This window comes from Podarcis melisellensis (genome assembly GCF_964234715.1).
Source record: "Podarcis melisellensis genome assembly, chromosome: 8".
In the NCBI taxonomy this organism is placed as follows: domain Eukaryota; kingdom Metazoa; phylum Chordata; class Lepidosauria; order Squamata; family Lacertidae; genus Podarcis; species Podarcis melisellensis.
This window is the reverse complement of record NC_138540.1, coordinates 66,439,221-66,459,908: the sequence shown is the minus strand read 5'-3', so window position 1 is coordinate 66,459,908 and position 20,688 is coordinate 66,439,221. Positions and strand designations below refer to the sequence as shown.

The following is a 20,688-nucleotide window of genomic DNA, read 5'->3' as shown; positions in this document are numbered from 1 at the left end:
AGGAAGGTATACTCTCTATATAGATTCTTTGCCTTCACTCACAGATTTCTGTCTTTTATCTCCGGACGTGAAAATGTAGAAGGCATCCCTGATATAACGAGCACTCAACAAGCTTGATTATTTGCTCTGAAATCAGAAAATATTTACATAATATTACATACACCATTGCCTGATCTCACCTACCAAACACCTCATTATTTACTGCAAAACTGGAGCAAAAGAAACATGGACTAGAATGGCAAGTATTAATGTTGCTTTGAGACTATAAAAACCATGATGCTGTGCAACCTAGGGGGGAAATCTATAAATTATGTTTTTAGATTTGTTATTTTATTTTTATTGCATTGTTTTAAGGCTGATGGGTTTGCCACCCGGGGCTCCTTTGGGAGGAAGGGCAAGATACAAATTTAATAAAGAAATCTATAAAAACATCTGGACCTTAACTGAAGTAAGTTATTGTCAACACTGAAGAAAAGGCAATCCAAGCAAACAGGCAAAAATTTGAATGGACTTTTTGCACAGAAATCCACAGGCTGAGTGCTCTAAAATGAAACTTGTGCAGGCTGTGTTCATCCTGATAAGGATCTGAATGCAGATTTGGTAGAAATTTGATGACTATAATCACACTTGGAGAGGGTGGCATAAAAGCAACATGCATAGAGTCTCACAGAAATCAGGAACAGAAGCCCTTAACTAGCACCAGGGCTGACTAAGGAGATTATACCCCTTAAAACCTGGGGATTGGCAACTGCTCAGAGTGCTTAGGCTAGGAAAGACAGGCTAGCTTTGGTGACAGGATGAAAGACCTTGGGGGTGTAGCTTCTCAGGCACATCATCAAGGGCTGTAAGAAACCTTTGCCTTTCAAAATTACCAATGCAATGTGCATTTCTGCTTATCCTCAGGGAGGGAGGAGAGCTTTCACCACATCCCACCTCTCCTATCTGAGAGACACCTGGGACACACTGAAACCAATATCCAGCCAGCAGAACAAGAGTAGGGAGGTAGATAAGCCCTGTTTTGCACAACTGGAAGGCAGGCTGATCTACTGAGAAGCTTCGTGTTTTCATTTTTCTGTACAAGTTCTGGAATTCTCTCACAAACAGACATTGGTCACTTCTATAAAAGAAAAATCCTTGACTAAACAGTGTATGGGGAACCTGCAGACCTCCCTCCAGATGTTTCTAGACTACAATTCCCATTCACCCCAGCTAGCATGGCCAATGGTAAGACATAATAGGAACTTATTCCAGCAACACCTGGAGGGCCACAGGTTCCCCAGCCCTGGACTAAACCATATTTACAGTATGCTGAAAAGCATTTACCAGCAATTTATTTCTTACATTGATATCCTATACAGTGGTACCTTGGTTTACGAACTTAATCTGTTCTGGAAGTCCATTCTTAAACCAAAGCATTCTTAAACCAAGGCGTGCTTTCCCATAGCAGGGGGGGCCTCAGTTTTCAAATGGAACACACTCAACAGGAAGCGAAACATGTTCTGCTTCCAAGGCAAAGTTCACAAACCAAAACACCTACTTCCAGGTTTGCATCGTTCTTAATCCAAGTTGTTCATAAACCAAGCTGTTCTTAAACCAAGGTACCACTGTATTTCGGCCAGCAGAGGCCACCACATGGCCAGGGGGACAGCCAAATATCTGGATAATCACAAGTTTGCAGGAAAGAGGGCTTTTATTTGACATAGGGTTAAATAAATAAAACCTACTGCTAATGGTGCCTAAAATCTGCAGCCTGAGGTAGCTGCCTTGCCTGATCATAAAGCCTCATCTAAACAAGTGGCTTTTAGGTAACTGAGCCCTGGATCAGAGTTGTAACATGTCAAGATGACACTCATTTTTAAGTGACATCCAGCATCACCCAGGAAACAAACACAGGTCGGGGGAGGAGAGACCTGCACAATATTGGCTCAAGTTACAGGTTAGTCATGACTTGCCAGGGCAGCCTTGAGCATGCCCTCTCTCAATTTACCACCTATAAAATGTGAACTAGGATGGCCTAGGGGGTGCAGAGGTAATTGCCGCAAAGCTCTAGAAATGCTGTCTTGCGCATACTTTCCAAATTACCCCTCCCATTCCCAATACATATACTTGCAGCACTGGGGGGAAAATGCAATGTGCTACAAAAATAATATATCAGCTGCAAGTTACCATGTTACTACTAAATATTATTTTCAGATTTTTCAGCACTGGATTTTTAAAAAAGTTACGAGAAATAGAGGGGCCACTTCATTTGGCCTTGTAAAGGGGAGGGGGGAGGAAACATGGCTGCTGTGCAAGTATGAATTCGATTGGCCGCTGAAAATTCCGACCGCGGTGCTGCTCTCCAGCCTCCCTACGGTGCCCAGGCAGGATGGAATTGCTAGCAGCGCTGTCTGGAACAAGTTAGCTCATTAGCCTGTAGCCCAGCTGCTGCCTGAAAACCAAGGTGGGTCCAAATCTGTGGCTGGGTTTTGGAACCCGACACTCACTCACATCCCTCAGAAGTCAGCCAGCAACTGAAATAGCCAGGGGAGGAGCTTTGCGCCCAGTTGCCAACAGCTTTTCTGAGTGTTTTCCAGAAACAAGAGGGTTGAAGTAAAAAAAAAGGGGGGGGAGGAAGGAGAAAGGGGCTAAAGTCTGCCTGCGGCTTCTGCCAGCCACACACACACACACACAGAGAGAGAGAGAGAGAGAGAGAGAGAGAGAGAGAGAGAGAGAGAGAGAGAGAGAGAGAGAGTCCAAAGAGAGAATTTGGTCCTAAAGCAAAAAAAGCCTTTCACTAAGCTCCCCCATCTGATGTCAGTTTCCTAGGGGGCGGGAGGGGGAAGGGAACTGGAATCCAGCGAGTGAAATTAACAGGAGCTTCAGGCTTTGCATTTCTGGATTCTGGTTCCCCTATTTCTGCTCCTGGCTGTTGTTTCCATGGAAACTGGCATCAGACCTGGGAAAATAAGGTTAGGGTTTTCAAAGGGAGGCTCTCTTCCAGCTCCCTCTCCCCCTTAATTTCTGGCGCTCTGGCCCCCTGTTCCACTGAGAAAAGCAAAGTGAGGAAACAGCAAGCAAGATTCTCTCCCTGGAAGATTGCAGCTGCCTGCTGAGATGGGGTAAGCTATGCTTTTCAGAACCCAATACCGATTTGCAGTGCTTCAAAAAAAAAACCCAGGGAGGGGGTGGGGGGAACATTTTAATTAGTAAGTGACAATAATAATACCTTTGTGCTTCTCCACTGCCTTTCATCTGGGCATCCCACAGTGCTCTGCAGACATTCATTAATTTGGAAATGCATATCAGCATCCAGGCACCTCTGCCAGGAGGAGAACTCGATCACCCCTCCTCCTCATTATCCAGGAGATAGCTATGCCTAAAGTTCCATAGTCAAGGGGCAAAACCAGCAAGGGAACCCAGAAGGGCCAGGTCTGGACCACATAGCTACACTCCCGGGGTCTTAAGATGCTTTAAAGAGATAAAATGCACACACATATACAAAATCATTGATGTAAAATTGGGTGCATGCTTTTAATAACCAAACTGCTCCTGCACAAGGGAGGATGTTGTCGTTCCAGTAATGCACACAAGCCTTGTCTTGGTTTGGGCACCCAAAGAAATGTGCACTGTCCATATGAACAGCAGGGGGCTATTTATGCTGCAACTTTTATAAAGCAAAAAGGTGCTGGGGGACAACTATGATAGCACACTAGCCTAGTTTCTGTTCGCATACTCCTGAACACACAGTTGCCTTGGGCAAGTGCCACCTACCTCATCAACACAAAAGGGAAACCGAGGCAGGTGGCAGCAATAGCAGCACTATAGCAAGAAAACTTCACAAAGTGATGCTTTTTCAAAGGTGCTGATTGGAGTGGAAACATGCTGGTGATTTTAGTGTGTTTGTGTATGTGCCTGAAAGATTATGGGTTGTCTTCAACTAAGCTTTACTCAGAGCAGAGCTACTGAAATTAATGAAGTTAAGTTAGTTTCGTTCATTGATTTCAGCTGGTCTGCTCCAAGTAGGACTAGCACTGAATATATATACATGAGACACGCGCACACAAATATTTTTGCACAAAATGCATAATTAAGTAATGGACTTTGCTATCAAAAAAGGAGATTATGACAACTGGGTTAAAAAAGTAAAGGGACCCCTGACTGTTGGGTCCAGTCGCAAACGACTCTGGGGTTGTGGTGTTCATCTCGCTTTATTGGCTGAGGGAGCCGGCGTACAGCTTCCAGGTCATGTGGCCAGCATGACTAAGCCGCTTCTAGCGAACCAGAGCAGTACACGGAAACGCCGTTTACCTTCCTGCTGGAGCAGTACCTATTTATCTACTTGCACTTTGACGTGCTTTCGAACTACTAGGTTGGCAGGAGCTGGGCCCGAGCAACGGGAATTCACCCCGTCACGGGGATTTGAACCGCCGACCTTCTGATCGGCAAGCCCTAGGCTCTGTGGTTTAGACCACAGCGCCACCTGCGTGCTAGACAACTGGGTTACATGACTTCAAAAACAGATGAGACGATTCCATGGGGGAAGACCTGTGTTAAAAACTGGGATAGAAAAGCTAGAAGCCAAATCGTTTCTGGGGCCTGGGTTTTGGGCAACAAAACAGAATGTCTAGTTGCCACTGCAGGGTAGGGTGGGGTGTCGGAAACACATTTTATTATTTTGATAACCGTGAATTAATACACAATTTACACAAGTGACACGTTGTTAAAATCACATTTTTAGCGGAAACTGTTAATACATGTTTATTTTTGTGTTTACAATAAAATTATTGGTACCATACTTCAGTTTTCAAAACACTCTATTCTTTATTGTTAAACTCTTTAACATATTGTCTATATTTAACATATACTTTGAGGCTTCCAACACATACATTTCAGTAATCCTTGAGTGTCAGCCAGGCACAAAAAAATGGCACCCAGACTTTTTGAGGTGCCCGCAAATGGAGAATCTTTAGGTGCACAATGCACCTGGCACTCTGCTAATTTCAAACCCTAGGGAAGACAGGTGAAGCAACAGCTATTAGCCTGGATAGCCAAATGGAACCTCCATTTTCAGAGGCAGAAGAACAGTAAAAACTGGCAGCTGTGAAGGCTGCTGCAGGATTTCCAGAAGCATATGTCTGGTCCTCATACAAATAGGTAGCAGAACTAGATGGACATTTGCTCTGATCTAGGAGGGCTCTTTGAGCACACCAGGGCTGGGCAAATTTTTGGCGAGGAAGGGCTGTATTTCAAGGTGGACCATAATTCCATACACATGCACAGGCACACAGAGGGAAGCAGGCATAGGCTTACAGTGTTTGTACACACACCCCACTGGAATTTTTAGCTGGCATATTTTATTATAGTTGTTCCTTTTTTATTGTATTGTATTGGTTTTTAGGTTATATAATCTATTCTATATGACACTATACTATATCTGGAATCTGGTTTGATAAAAGACAGTATAGAATTCTTTTTATTTGTTTACTTAAACACACACATAAAGTCAAAACAAAAAAATTTCCTTCCAGTAGCACCTTAAAGACCAACTAAGTTAGTTCTTGGTATGAGCTTTCGTGTGCATGCACACTTCTTCAGATACACTGTGTGCATGCACACGAAAGCTCATACCAAGAACTAACTTAGTTGGTCTTTAAGGTGCTACTGGAAGGAATTTTTTTTGTTTTGACTATGGCAGACCAACACGGCTACCTATCTGTAACACACAAAAAGGAAACCCATAAAAGCTAGAGAGTCTCCAGCCTAGGTATCTCAGGTGGTATGAGACAAGGATCACTGCTTGTAGTGTGAGCATTATAGCCTGTGGTAAACAGGTATAGCGGGTTTCAAACATGGCTTTATCTAACTGGTTTTGTGGGTTTTTGAATACTAGACCAAAAACCTTGCAAGTACTGTATAGATAATGATGCAGTTTTCAGACCAATGCCAAGTCTTAAAAACTACCAATGCATTTTAGCAGCATGGGAAGAGAAGAGGCAATTTACATCAGAAAAACGGTGACGGTAGGAGGCTTAACTTTCCCAGTGCAGCAGTCCCAACAGGTTTCTGGGGAAAACCCATATCCACGTTTTAAATAAATTTAAGCAGAGAGAAGAGCTGAACATTGTAGTTTGATCCTGCTGCTGCTGCTGCTGCTGCTGATGATGATGATGATGATGATTTCAACCAGTCAAAATGTTAGGATTTCTACTCAGAGAGGACTTATTTTTGGTTTTAAGAAAAATTATGAAGGCATTAGATACTAGATAGATAGATAGATAGATAGATAAAATAGATAGAGTTTAGGACCTCTCAACAGCAGGGAACATGCATGCACCCTCACAAATAACTTTTTAATACCACATTCTTCCTCAAGTAAGGCACTCCTCAGATTACGGTACTTTTCTGCCTTAGATGCTAGCTTCTCCATCACTCCCAAACACTAGCCCAGGACTAGGCTCTCAATACAGTATCTGTCTCCATTCCTTAGGATAAAAATATGTATACATTGTGTCTATTAAACTTTTTAAAAATAATAGTGATTACAATTCAATTAAGTACAACCATGCATTATTCTGAAATACTTTTCTAACTAATGCTCCCAATTCTTACAATGTGCATTGGTTCAGCATTTGGCTTTACAATGCTGGGCCACCACAACATTTCAGTTGGCAGATTTCATTGCAAACATGTATCTGCTGATGAAACAGACTTCAAAGAATGGGCCGCAAGTCTTGCTTTGTTCCACTCTAGGAATGCTATATAGTGGTACCTCGTGTTACAGACAGGATCCGTTCCAGAGACCCGTCCGTAACGGGAAAAGCCCGCAACTCGAAGTGCTGCAATGTGGGGATGAGAACAAGGAACTAGATCTGGACCTGGACCTGCATAAACATCTGTGTTTTGTTTCAGTCTTTGCAGACCACCAGAGCACACTGAGTAGTTAATTAACAAGGAAAAGGGGGAAGAAAAGGGGCACACAGGGTGGAGGGATAAACCTCAGACCTAGGTAAGCTGTGCAAGCAGCACTAGCAAAACATAAACAGGAAAGATGATAGGATGGCTGGATGATCACCAAACTAGATTTCTAAAATTATTTTCTTTCTCTCTTTTAACACTAGAACTGGTGAACATCCAATGAAGCTGAATGTTGGGAGGATTTGGGACAAAAAGAAGAAGAATATACTTCTATATGCAGTGCATAGTAAACTATGGAATTTGCTCCCACCAACTTGACTGGCTTTAAGGGAGGATTAGGCAAATGCATGGAGGTAAAGGCTTTCAGTGGCTAATATTTATGATGGCTATGCTCCACCCCCAGGTTGGAGGCAGTACTCCTCTGAGTAACAGTTGCTGGAAACCACAGGAGAGGAGAGTGCTCTTACCTACAGGCTTCCCATAAACATTTGGTTGGCCACTGAGAGAACAGGATGCAGGACAAGATGGGTCATTGGCCTCACCCAGCAAACTCTTCTTACATTCTTATCCTACATCTATAGGCTTATCTTGGGTCTTTCAAGCATTGTCCCATGGCAGTGAACTAGCAAACAACAGAATGCTTGCTTAAACTCTGTAGAATAGGGAATGGGGGAATGTGGAACCTATGGTCCTCTAGATGCTGTTGAACAACAACTCCCCTCATTCTTTGACCACTGGCTATGCTGGCTAGACCTGGTAGTAGTATAGTCCAACAACATCTGGGGGCACCACACTGGCTACCACTACTCAACACGGGGTTTCAATACTGTACTTCCAGGTGAGCAGCTCAACACAATCAAAAGCTAGTATTTGAAGCAGTGACAGGTTCATCTGATTAGGAGTTGTGGCCACACAACACAGTTAGAGGTGGGAAGAGGAATCTGGCCACAGAGATAATTTTATTTCTTTAATGAATTAATCCAACAAGATTTATATACAATTTAATCATCAAGCAAGCTACATAAACTACTGCAATGGGAGTTGTCTATCTGCATGAATTCCTTGTTCCTTGCATATTAAAGAGATGACCCTATTACATACAACCAGCTAAAGGAAAGGAGTTTATGGATATTGGAAGGGAACAGACACACACACACACACACACACACACACAAGATCAGGAGCTGCTCTTTTATTCTTAATACTTAGTGGAAACAAAACTGCCTCAGGAACGGCCTCCAGCCAAAGCAGAGCAATGCAGTCACATCTCTGTTCCATCAAACCCAGGACTTCCAGGCTCTGCATGGCCAAGTGGGCTCATCCCTGCTTGTCCCAGTGGCAGACCATCCCTGCCCATCACCCGCAGCCCCACAGCTGCAGGACACACACCAGTTGGGTTGCAGATTCCTAGCAGAAAGCAGTCTCCTCCTCCTCCTCTTCCCAGAGGTGAGAGAGGCCAGTGTGATAATCCTTTCCTTTCCCACAGCAGTATCCCTCTTCCCTGCTGGGGTCCACAACAAGGAAGCTTTGCAGGAGGACAGACAGCCTTTATGCTTTTTAAGATAGCCTTCAACTCCTGCTGTTCAAACCACTCCTCCACCCTTGCACATCCAAGACCCTAATCTCATTTGTGTGGAGGTGCCAGCTGTCCCTTCTTGAAAAATGGTGGAAGGGGGAGAGAAGTGAAGGTGAGAAAAAACAGATCCTGTTTTTGTCAATAGAATGCCATCTAGTCCCTAGTAAATTTACTTCCCTGCTAGTGAGCTGCAAATGAGCCACAGGGATGGGCTGTGGAGGAGGCCTCCTGAAGCAGAACCTCCTTAGACCAACTCCAATCGCTCTAAAGCACTAACGCCTTTCAATTACAACATGATATCTATCCCCAAAGAGCTCCACTTCACCTGGTTTATTAACAGCTTTGAGGTACCTCTGGCTTCACCTTCTCTTTCTTCTTTTAATCTATTATTATTTTCTTAGCTTTTATCTTTAGGAATGGTGTTTTTAAAAATCTTTTCCAAAGGATGATGATTATTATTATTACTATTAAACTGCAGTGGTGGTGGTAGAGGACACTGTAAGGTTAAAAAACAGGTAAAGGACCCCTGGATGGTTAAGTCCAGTCAAAGGTGAATATGGGGTTGTGGCGCTCATCTCGCTTTCAGGCCGAGGGAACCAGTGTTTGTCCACAGACAGCTTTCTGGGTAATGTGGCCAGCATGACTAAACCGCTTCTGGCGCAACAGAACACCGTGATGGAAACCAGAGCGCACGAAAATGCCATTTACCTTCCTGCCGCAGCAGTATCTATTTATCTACTTGCACGGGCAGGCTTTCAAACTGCTAGGTTGACAAGAGTTGGGACAGAGCCACGGGAGCTCACCCCGTTGTGCAGATTCGAACCGCTGACCTTCTGATCAGCAAGCCCAAGAGGCTCAGTGGATTAGACCACAGTGCCACCCACATCCTCAGTCCGAAAAGTATTTGCCTGTGAATCAATAGTCTGTTGGTGAGCTGAAAAGCACAGCATGTTTATAAAGCTCACATATTTGCATGTGCCTTGGTCTTCATATGTATGTATGAAATAAATATAAATAAAAACTGCATCACCAAGCGATTATATGGTGGGCCACTTTATCTTGCTCTGGCTGAATGCTTCTTACATCAGGACTTTCCACAAGCAGCCATGCCCAGGCACCATTCACATGTTCCTTTTCGTGTTCAGGAACAACTTCAGAATTTGCTCTATCACTTCTGGGAGCATCCACATTCAGAGTTCCTTTGAGATCTGTTGTCTCCTGTTTTTCCACACTTAGTTCCTCAGTGCCAGTCCCCTGGCCCCTCTGAGAGAGTAGGGGAAACAGTGCTGCATTTGAAAAGAGGCATGCTGCTAGCCAACTATTTATGTTCAAGAGAACAGCAGCAATTACTCCTCAACTCCAAAACAGTCTGCCCTGCCTCTTTAACGCTAGTTCCCCAGGGATGCTTGGAACTGCAGCTATCAAATTTAACATCAACCTCCAATGGGAAAATTGGTAAGAGTATTTTGTCACAGAAGATCCAACAATAAAGTATTAAATTTAACTGAACCACCACTGGTTATGCCGTGCTAGTTTCGTTCCAACAGAAAACAAATCCAGTGGTAAAACACACACAGCGCCTAGGTGTTGACCAGCCCGCCTACAGCAAATCCTGTTTTGGATCTGGCTTGGCAGCACACACCATAAGGGGCTTTTTGTGTGTGGCACAGCTGGGAATGCCTGAGGCACAACCCACAACCCCCTCCACCCTATATTCACAAGTGTTCTGTACCCATTCAGTTCCACATTCCACTGCTTTACTTTGCAAATTATTCCGTCTCTCTGCTCGCAAGAGCCTGTTTGGCACTGAGGGATGGGCTTCCCAGAATGCACTGCAAAGGTGTGCAAGCAAACAAAGGAGAAGAGCACAGGCAACAGCTGGATTGCATGCGCTGACCTGAGGCAAGGATAAAACAAGAGGAAGCCACCAACATCCCAGCAGCCTTGTCCTTGCCGAGGGTAAGCCCACCTTCTGCACAAAAGATCCTGTTCTCCAATAAAGGGGGAGAATAATGCATCCCAAATTAAATACAGCTGGGCATAAAACTTGTGGGGAAGAGTCTGTCCTCTGTCCCCAGAGGGCAGCTTCAGGCTTTGTTTATTTATTGAAAGTCTGTACCTTTACATGCATGGATGAGAACACATATCTGTTTCCTGGAGAAGATGGGTACTCAGTGACACTGTGGTTCCAAATGCAGTGTGCGAGGTTCTGTGTACACACCATACATTTAAAGCACATGATGTCCCGCAAAGAATCCTGGGAAGTGTAGTTTGTTAAGGATGCTGGGAACTGTAGGGTAAATTATAGTCCAGGATTTTTTGGGGGGGAGGGAGCCATGTGCTTTAAACGTATGAAATGTACACAGCCTTACTCAACAGCTCTCCTCAGACTGGATCTATGTTGGACAGTACTCTCATGGCTCAGGACATATATATGTTTTTTCTTACACTGTGCACATACATCTTGGGACATGGTGCTGTGGACCATTGCCTGGAAAATGAAGTTGGAAGTGGCCCAAAGCTTCAGCTTCATGTCCACAAACACAACGCAAACCCCAAGCAAAATGGCTGAACTTGAAGTACTTCTGACACAGGCCAGGTTTGCCACCAAACAGGTGGACTTTTAGGCAGTACTCAGAAAGAGACTCTTTGGTTACAACTGCACCTAAGCCAGGTATGTTTTAGGGGAGCTTTGTGACACCGTTCAGCATTGTCAACTACACCCCAACAGATGCTGCTCGTATGATGGGCCACAGGCATCAAACATCTCCTGCAACACAGGTTTCAGAACTTGTATTAAGCTTGCATTTTAAACTGTTAAAATGGGACCTTAAGGTAAAGGGTGAGAAATATATCAAAATAACAAAAAAAAAAAAAAATCAACTCACAATGCTTCCATCCATTGTCGTAGAGGTCTGGTCATGGCCCACCTGGCTGGTACCTTCCATCGGCTGATACAACGAGCAATGGACTCCCCTCATTTATATCAATGATCAGCAGGCTAATGATATCTTATTGGTGCTACTTGCTATATTTAGTTATTCCTACATTTCTATCCATTATTCTCTCTTCTTCTCATTTCAGCCTCACAACAACCCTGCAAGGTAGATTAGGCAGAGAGACAGTAACCACTACACAACAGCCACACTTACAAATGGCCAAACATTTGCAAGTCCTATCTTGGCTTCTTTGCTCCCGGGTTTCACAAAGGAGGAAAGAGGCGAACCGCACCAAGTAGCCCCACACGGACGACTGCAGATACAGCACAAATGTCTGAAGTGCAGGGAGGGGGACCTTTTCCAACCCGAAGATTGAATTCCTTTCTTGGCAGTCTTCCAAAGGGTGGGTGGAGCCAGAGGCAAAATGGGGTAGAGTAGTGGATGCAAATATTATCTTTGCACAGCAGGTTAATTTCTATACATACTCTTATATCCCTTTCTATCACGCATCCAGGCAAGCAGGAGCCATTACCAGGCAAAAAACACTCAAGGAGGGTGCAACTTGGAGAGAGTAAAGGGAAAGACAAGCCTAAAGGGTTGCATTTTAACCCCAGGGCAAAAGGTTCCCCAGCCCTGTTGTACAGAGTACTCAGTCAATGTTTCATATTCTGGGGAAGCCTTCATACAATTACGGTATATGCACAAGGCCCCCTCCCTACAGATGTCTGTCCTGCACATGTAGTCACTAGGGAAGGGGTGTCTGGCACTAGGGGTGTGGCCCACTCCTGGTTCCTATATTCTTAGAGCATGGGATTGAACAATGTATCTCCGTGCGCATGTGCACACACACACTAATTGCATCTGAAACTTTTTACTTGTTAGAACACAAGAAAGTTTCTATAGCTCAAGTTGCATTAGTGGCCTGATCCGCATATAATATTTAAACCATGGTTAGCAAAAAACAAAGCCTCACCAAAGGCTCCTGGGTCCTCTTAAGGAATATTAACTGGTTGAGCAGGAAACAGAGAGTGGAATTAAATAGACATGGATAGAAGAAATGGGTTCACCAAGGATCTGTACTGGGACCAGTTTTTAACTTTTCCAGAAGTGGGTTAGTGATGAACTGTGAGGTAGCCAGGTTTGCAGATTACTGTGGGTGGTGGAAACCCAAGCAGACTGGGAAGAGCTCCAAGAGGGCAACTCCATACTGAATGAATACACAACAAAATGGCAAATGTTGTTCAAGTATAAAGTGGTGCACACTTTAAAAAAACCACGAAACCTAATTACACATATACACTAATGGGATCTGAACCTGAAGTGACTAACCAGGAAAGAGAATTGGTATCACAATGAACAGGCTCAGTGAAAATGCTAACCCAGCATAGGGATCAAAAATGAAGTTGCCAGTATAGTAATATTCTTATACAAACCTTTGGTGCAGCCACACTTGGAATACTATCTACAGTTCCGCTCACTGCACTAAGAAAAGGTATTAGAGAGCTGGAAAAGGTGAAGAGGAAAGCAACCAAAGTGATCAGGGCACTGAAACAGCTTCCCTTCAAGGCAAGGCTAAAGCATTAAGAAGTTTAATTTTTGAAAAAGTGCAAAAGGGGTTTGTAAAAATTATCTGCTTCCTCTGCAAAAAGACATGTTTTTCTCCCTCCCTAATAATACTAGAACTCAAGAGTCAACCAATAAAACTGATGGGACAGGAGATTCAGGGCAGACAAGGGGAGGAAAGACTTATTCATATAGCAGATAGTTAACTTATTAATTTGCTGCCACAGCCGTTGGCTTAGATGGATTTTAAAAGAGTGTAGATAAATGTATGAAGGATAAGGTTATTGATGGCTACTAGTCAAAATTGCTATATAGACACCAATGTTCAGAGGCAGAAAGACAATGAAATACCGTTTGCTGGGAAGCAGTTGCAGGAGAGAACTGCCTGCCTTCCTACTCTGCTTGTGGGCTTCCCAAAGGAATTTTGGTTGGCCACTGTGGGAAACAGGATGTTGAACCAGATGGACCTTTGGGTCTGATCCAGCAGGGCTCTTATGTTCTTCTGGCAGAGAGCTCACACCTTCTTTTAATATTAGTCCCTTTCTACAGCAGACAGCACAGACACAATAGATAAACAGATCCTCTCTTCTGAGCACATGCAGTCTCCTGCAATAGCACACACAAACAACACAGTTCAAACATACAACACCTCCCTTGCTCAGGCACGCACAAATATGCAATCGTGCACATAGGTAACTACTTCAGACCACATGTGGGGGCTTCATATGCCATACAAAAAAGCCACCCCACCCATAGAATGGCCGGATCAAGGAAAAGGCTAAGCCTAGAACCAGTTGGAGGCAATAATGCTTCTGAATACCAGTTGCTGAAAACGATAGGAGGTTCTGCTTATGGGCTGGATGTGCCCAATCCAGCAGACTCTTCTTATGTTCTTATGTTAACCACCTGCCCATCAGCAGCCTGCTCTAGAGCAGTGTTTCCCAACCGGTGTTCCGCGGCACACTACTGTGGCGTCAGACATTGGCTGGTGTGCCGTGGGAGGGAGGCGGGCGAGTCGGGCGGTGAGAGGCGGCGGCGGCGAGGATCCGCGTCGAGCCGGGGGCGGCTCCGCGGTGGTGGTGCCGAGCGGCGGGGCAGCGCGTGCAAAAGGGAGGAGCGCGAGACAGCGGAGGAGGAGGAGGCCGGCATGTCCGGGCAGCAGCAGCAACAACAGCAGCAGCAACTCCCGGCGACGGCTCCTCAAGCCCCGCCGCCGCCCCCTCCTCCGCCCGCTATCGCCGCCACCACCACAACAGCCGCCGCCGCCTCAGTTGCCGCCGTCCCTCAGTCCCTCGCTCTGCTGCCTCCTCCCACCCCCAAAGCTTGGAGGTTCCCCGGCAAGGGGGAGGGAAAAAACTTTCACTTTCGTGCGTCCCTCCCGGCGTGACGCTGCGCGCTGACGTCACGGGGCGGGGCTTTAATGGTGGTGTGCCGTGAGATTTTTTTTCAGTAAACAGGTGTGCCGTTGCCCAAAAAAGTTTGGGAAACACTGCTCTAGAGAAGAGCAACCAAATCCTATAGCACCTAGCACCTTATTGCCAATTACTGCTTGTTCCTTACCACTGCCGCCACCTTCTCAAAAACGGAAGGGGTTCACTGAAGCCAGCAACTCCTCCTTACCACCACACCCTAAAATGGGAGCACCCAACAATGGTGCCCACCAGATGTTGTTAAATTCTAATTCCTACCATCCCTAACTACTGGCTATGCTGACCTGGGCTGGTGGCAGTTGGAGTCCAACCACACCTGGAGTGTGCCACATTCATCCACAAATACAACCCTACTAAGCTGCTCTACGGGACGCAGGTGGCGCTGTGGGTTAAAGCCTCAGTGCCTAGGACTTGCCGATCGAAAGGTCGGCGGTTCGAATCCCTGCGGCGGGGTGCGCTCCCGCTGCTCGGTCCCAGCGCCTGCCAACCTAGCAGTTCGAAAGCACCCCCGGGTGCAAGTAGATAAATAGGGGCCGCTTACTAGCGGGAAGGTAAACGGCGTTTCCGTGTGCAGCTCTGGCTTGCCAGAGCAGCAATGTCACGCTGGCCACGTGACCCGGAAGTGTCTCCGGACAGCGCTGGCCCCTGGCCTCTTGAGTGAGATGGGCGCACAACCCCAGAGTCTGTCAAGACTGGCCCGTACGGGCAGGGGTACCTTTACCTTTACCTTTAAGCTGCTCTACACTACTGAATGTTGAGACGTCACTATCCCACACAAGCTCTGGAGGGACTAGAGGAGGGGAAGTTGATGTTTTTCACACATGGCATAAATAACCCAACCAGGTTCCAGGTCTTTGCACAAGTATTAAAAAAACACCTTTACATAAGGGGGAGGGAAACTCAATAGGTTTTCTCTAATGGAGAAACATGGTCTGACAGCCAGTCTTAAGTTCCAGAAACATACCAGGACAAACAGAAAGTGGTCTGTTTGCAAGCCTTCTTGGGGGGGGGGGGGTTCGGTTGCAGAATGTCCCATGTCCAAAAACCTGAAGAGCTGCTGTCAGTCAACATAGACAATGCTAAGCTACATGGACCAAGGGATTCTGGATATGGCAGCTTCCTATCTTCCTAATGCCAATTCTGTTGGGATGCTCAGAACTGCAGACAAACCTTTCAGTGGTTCACTAAAACAGATTTGACATCAAGATATAAATGGCGAAGCTTGAATCCTATGGGCCAGGGGCATTTTCCAGTGGCCATTCCAGCAGTAAAAGACAGACTGTCTTCACATTAGCACATAAGAAACTAGAGGTGGGAGGAGGAGAGGAAACTTACTGTCCCCAAATAACAACACTGATCCTAAGAGTGGCTTAAGCCCTCTCGCTTCTCAGTTGCAATGCTCACAATTCAAAACAGGGAAAGCTGAGGAACTTCAAGAAATGTTATAGGAGAATCAGCTCGTGTTTGCTGTGCAGACCAATCCCAGAGATTCTGAGGGTCTCTTCAGGTGCTATTTCAACCCCAGGATTCTATCCAGAATAAGTTGAGAAGATCAAAGAGGACCTGACAGTTTGAGGTGTCAAGTGGGTGGCCAAGTCAAACAAGAGGGCTCAGAAGACAAACCATTCTGATGTAACTGCCCAGTTTATGTGTGTGTGTGTGTGTTGTGTGTGTGCATTTTAAAGTTGCACATAAATACATCTACTTTCCCAGTAGGATTGTTTTTGTTGGTTTTGAGACTCATCAGGTTAATCCTCCCAAACTCCCATCTACAAGTGTGAAAAGTTCAAAGCCTGGTTACTAAAATGGAACTTACAGAATCAGCCTTAAAAAAATACTATGAAATATCACTAGGAAGCACTCTCACTCCAAGGGGAAATGCCTCCAAAGAAAGGGGTTGTAAGGCATGTCTAGGCAACCCCTGAAATTTCTTGTGTTACCTGTATATCTACCATTTCTAGATCCTCTCCCCACTGGTTGAAACTTTCTAAGCTGATAAATTTTACCTACTCCCCTCCACATCACATTCTGCCCTTTAACTCTTTTCTTTTCTCAATCTTTCCCTTCAGTTCTCATTTATTTTTAGCCCATGACCCAGCCCACCTCCCTCCTCCTTACTTCTTCCTTAGGTTGCAAGGGCCTTAAGGACCACTAGCACCAGCGGCAAAGGTCAAAAGCTGCAAAACCAAGACCCACCACAACACAGAATGAAGGAAGGAGCAAGACAGCTCTCAGAAGGTTGACCAATTGTGCCTTTTAACCACATAGAGAACAAGCCACTGGCAAGTCTGGGATGTGCCAATTTTGCACATCCAGTGGACCTTTGCCACAGAGCAGTCCATGAGTGGACTGTGGAAGTTGTGCAAGTAGCAAAATCCATAGAGAGAAAGCACTGAGCAACACGATTCCACACCAACTGTGGCACTTTCCCCTCTTCCACCGCCCAATGTCTGCCTGTTACCTATATTTAGGGTTTCAAGAGGCCGCTTACACATCAAGAGGAAATACATCACCCAAACAGAAAATGAAAGGTGGTTCTATTTGCATACAATCTGCATATGCTAATTCTATGGAGCAGTCCAAAAGCAGCCCAAATCTAGAAACAATTTCTATAATTTAAATTAAAATGCAATACCTTTCACTGTAGGGGAAATGCTGTGACCAGGTGACCTGTGTGCCTGGTTAGTCTGCCATTCAGGTGCTAAGTGAGATGACTCTCCCCTGCTCTTCTGCTTTAGGGTTCTTTATTTTTAAACAAGACTTGGACCAGGCAGCCCTCCAAACAGAGGACATTTTCAAATACAGAGCCTCTGTAAGGTAAGACCTGAGTTTCAACTCTGAAATGACAGAAGAACTGGAAGAGTCCAAGTAGATGTTTTCTTTCCAGGTATTCACTGCATTTATATACAGTATCACCTTTTTCTCCAAGAAGCTCAAGGTGGCATACATTGTTCTCCCCCTAACCATTTAATGCTCACAACAACCCTGTGAGGTAGGTTAGGGTGAGAGGCAATGAATGGCCTAAGATGACCCTGTGAGCTTCACAGCGAAGTAGGAATTTGAGTCCTGGTCTCCCAGGTCATAAACTGACACTCAGTCTAACCAGTATAAGAGAGCAAAGACCTTTAATGCTGTGGTTGCATAAGAGGGGACAATACTAATGATAGTTTAAAAGTAGTGCTCACTGGGGGTGCAAATACTCCCATATTGCTCTTCTGCATATATTAATCCAGATTTGGTTGACAAATGATTAGTTTACTAAAAAAACAAAACAAAAAACCTTTAATCATCTGTCTAATGACCATTTAATTTTAAGTAAGTTTGATTACACCAAACCAACTACTCACCATTATGAGGAAATGACATTTGTAATGTTTTTCTTTAATAATTATTTACACCAGAATCAGTATAGATTTTTTTTTAAATGGGCTTTTAACACTCAGTCCTGGCATTTAAAATTAGCTCCTGCAGGTTAAAAACTGATCCCCCCATAACACATAATCAAGGAATTGTTGTTGATTGATGTGCGTATTAAATCAGTTGCATTTTGCTCAACTCTTAGCACAAACTCTGTTTAGTTGTAATGGTCATTCTTAACTATGTGTGCATTGCAAATTAATGCTTTAAAAGAAACAGGGAGGCTGGAACTGGGGGACTAAAGAGAACAGTAGCAACGGTGATTTTTTAAGGGAATTTTATTCCCAACTTATATTGTTAACTGGGTGGTGACACAGGTGGCGCTATGGTCTAAACTACTGAGCCTCTTTGGGCTTGCTGATCGGAAGGTTCGAATCCCCATGATGGGGTGAGCGCCCATTGCTCTGCCCCAGCTCCTGCCAACCTAGCAGTTCAAAAGCATGCCAGTACAAGTAGATAAACAGGTACAGCTGCAGAGGGAAGGTAAATGGTGTTTCCGTGTGCTCTGGCACTCATCACAGTCCTCCATGCGCCAGTAGTGGTTTAGTGATGCTGACCACATGACCCGGAAAACTGTCTGTGGACAAATGACAGCTCCCTCGGCCTGAAAGGGAGATGAGTGCCACAACCCCATAGTCGCCTTTTACTAGACTACCATCCAGGGGTCCTTTACCTTTACCTTATAAGGCAGATTGAGGTCAACAGGCTTTTAACTTCCGAATTTCATCAATAATGTTAATGCATATTTTATATTCTATACAAACTGCTTTGATTTCTATTCCTGCTCACTCCCCAATCGGTTGCTTTAATTTCTTGCGCAGAGAAATGGTCATTTAACTCCTCTGGCTCACCACCTCTCCCAGAGAACTACTAATCTGAAAGGCTTGTATAAAGCTGAGGTCGTGGAGAGTTTTCTATCGAGTCCAAAGGGAAAGGCTAAGGCGGGCCATGTTGGAGTCAGTTCCTCAGCGGCATCCCAAAGAGGCCTTTTGTGCTGTAATAACATCCTCCCTAACTCAATCAACCATGCTCTGCAATATGTCATTTGCCTGGGCCCAACTCTTCCCTCAGCTCTATTCACCAGGGTGGGCGTGAGGTATGAGTGAAAGGAATCAGCATTCAAAGTCCAGGGAACAGGTCAAGATGGACCCAGCTGCTCAAGTCCCTCCCAGGTGACCCCAGGTCCAGCTAAGCATTTTTATATTTATTTTTAACACCCCCTTGAGACTGCCAGACTTCACACCGTGGGCCCATGTTTGAGTTTCTTCTGCTGATCCCTGTCACAAAACAATCTGCCTCTGCCTAACCGAGAGTTGCCTCAGTTTTCTTTTACAAATGCACACAGGAATCAATTATCCCTGACAGGAAACCTCAGTAAACAGGTTCTCTGCTCCTAGCAACTAGGCCCAGGCCTCTCTTGCAAGCACAACCCACTGTCCTCAAGCAGCCCCCTCTGCCAAGCAAAAAATAACACATTCTCGCTGTCTTACCATCATCGTCGCATCCCTTCTGATCTCTCCGTTCCCAGCTCTCTCCCTCCTCCGGAAGATTCCCCCTACCCTCCATCATCGACCTGCATCAAGCTGCCAGGTGCCACAAATTGGTGTTCATTAACCAGCTCATAAGCCAACTCTGCTCCAGCAGATCTGAGCTCCTGAGGGAACGTTGTCTGAAACAGACCCTGTCCCAATTTCCCTCTACCCACTTGCCCAGTGTCACTGAACGGGCTCCAATTCCTGCCCCAGACACCTTTGCAGTAACTGAGAAGAAAAACAAGCAACTCGACACCAGAAAGAATGAATACACACTGCTCTGGTGTGAAAGTTTTACTATTGTTATTCTTAGCTGCTGCCTCTTCCTTTTCTCCCCAAATGTACATCCTACTTCTTTTACCCTTTGAGGCAAGAATTGTGTACACCTGGTTTGTTTTTAAACAACCACACACACACACAAAGACACAGTGTTTCAAGACTCATACGCAATTTAGGCTTTAGTCTCTGCTGATACCATGCTACCCAGTAAAGCAAAGTGTAAAAGGGAGGCACACATATGGCAGGCATAAATTAAGGGAGCAGAGCCAGTTCACCATGGAGCCCTCTGTGTCTGGAGATGAGACGCCTGGTTCATGTAAGTAATACCAGTGCTCTAGGCCTCAGTTTCTCACAGGGAAAGCTATCACCCCACAAGGACTGCTCAGTGGGGTGAGTGGAGTTGCAGACTCCACTACAGCTGTGGACCTTGAGCTGTTTTATCTCCAGCTGAACAGATATGGCGCAAGATGGGATAGGCAGGGAGTCTTGTAGCGGGAAGGAGAGAGTCAGACAGAGGACAACAGCAATGGCGTATGATTTAATGCAAGGGAAGAAAGATGCGGGGGGGGGGGTCACATCGTACCCTCCAAGTGCCCCAATTTTCCAGGGACAGTCCTAGTATTACAAAAGCCATTCCAGCTTCTGATTTGATCCTGGAATTTCCCTATTTCCCCAGCCAGATTAAAATAAAATAAAATCGGGATTCAGGGGTTGTTTTTCGGGGTGGTGGAGGTTGTGTGTACTGTGTCCCGTTGGTGTAGTGGCGGCAGCACTAGTCCGTTTTCTGGTGGGAAATGTTTTGTGGGGGGAACACCAAAAAATGGAGGGTTGGTTGGTGGGGGGGTGAGAAATGTCCCTATTATCATCTGGGGAATGTTGGAGGGTATGTCACATGTGTGTAGACAGTGATGAGGGTACAATTTCATGACGTGTCAGAAGACTGGATTAAACTGGTATCAGCATAAAATAACCCATAGCCAGTTTAAAAGGAGCTACTGGGTTCATTAAATAGTATCTTGTGAGCAAGGGGGTGAGGGGACAGACAAAGGAACATT

The 20,688-nt window shown here is 45.2% G+C and overlaps 1 protein-coding gene across 5 annotated transcripts in view; it reads right to left on the bottom strand.

Annotated features, from left to right (window-relative positions):
* AHDC1 (AT-hook DNA binding motif containing 1) overlaps window positions 1-20,688 on the bottom strand; it is a 193,708-nt gene that overhangs the window by 99,731 nt on the left and 73,289 nt on the right. Inside the window, exon 1 of one of the 5 annotated variants that reach the window (XM_081920489.1) lies at window positions 19,313-19,527. The exons of the other annotated variants lie outside the window; for them this stretch is intronic. Coding sequence (XP_081776615.1) covers window positions 19,313-19,391 — 79 coding nt within the window. The 5' untranslated portion in view covers window positions 19,392-19,527. Of the gene's footprint in view, window positions 1-19,312; window positions 19,528-20,688 lie in introns of those variants that run through there. 5 annotated transcript variants of the gene reach the window in all.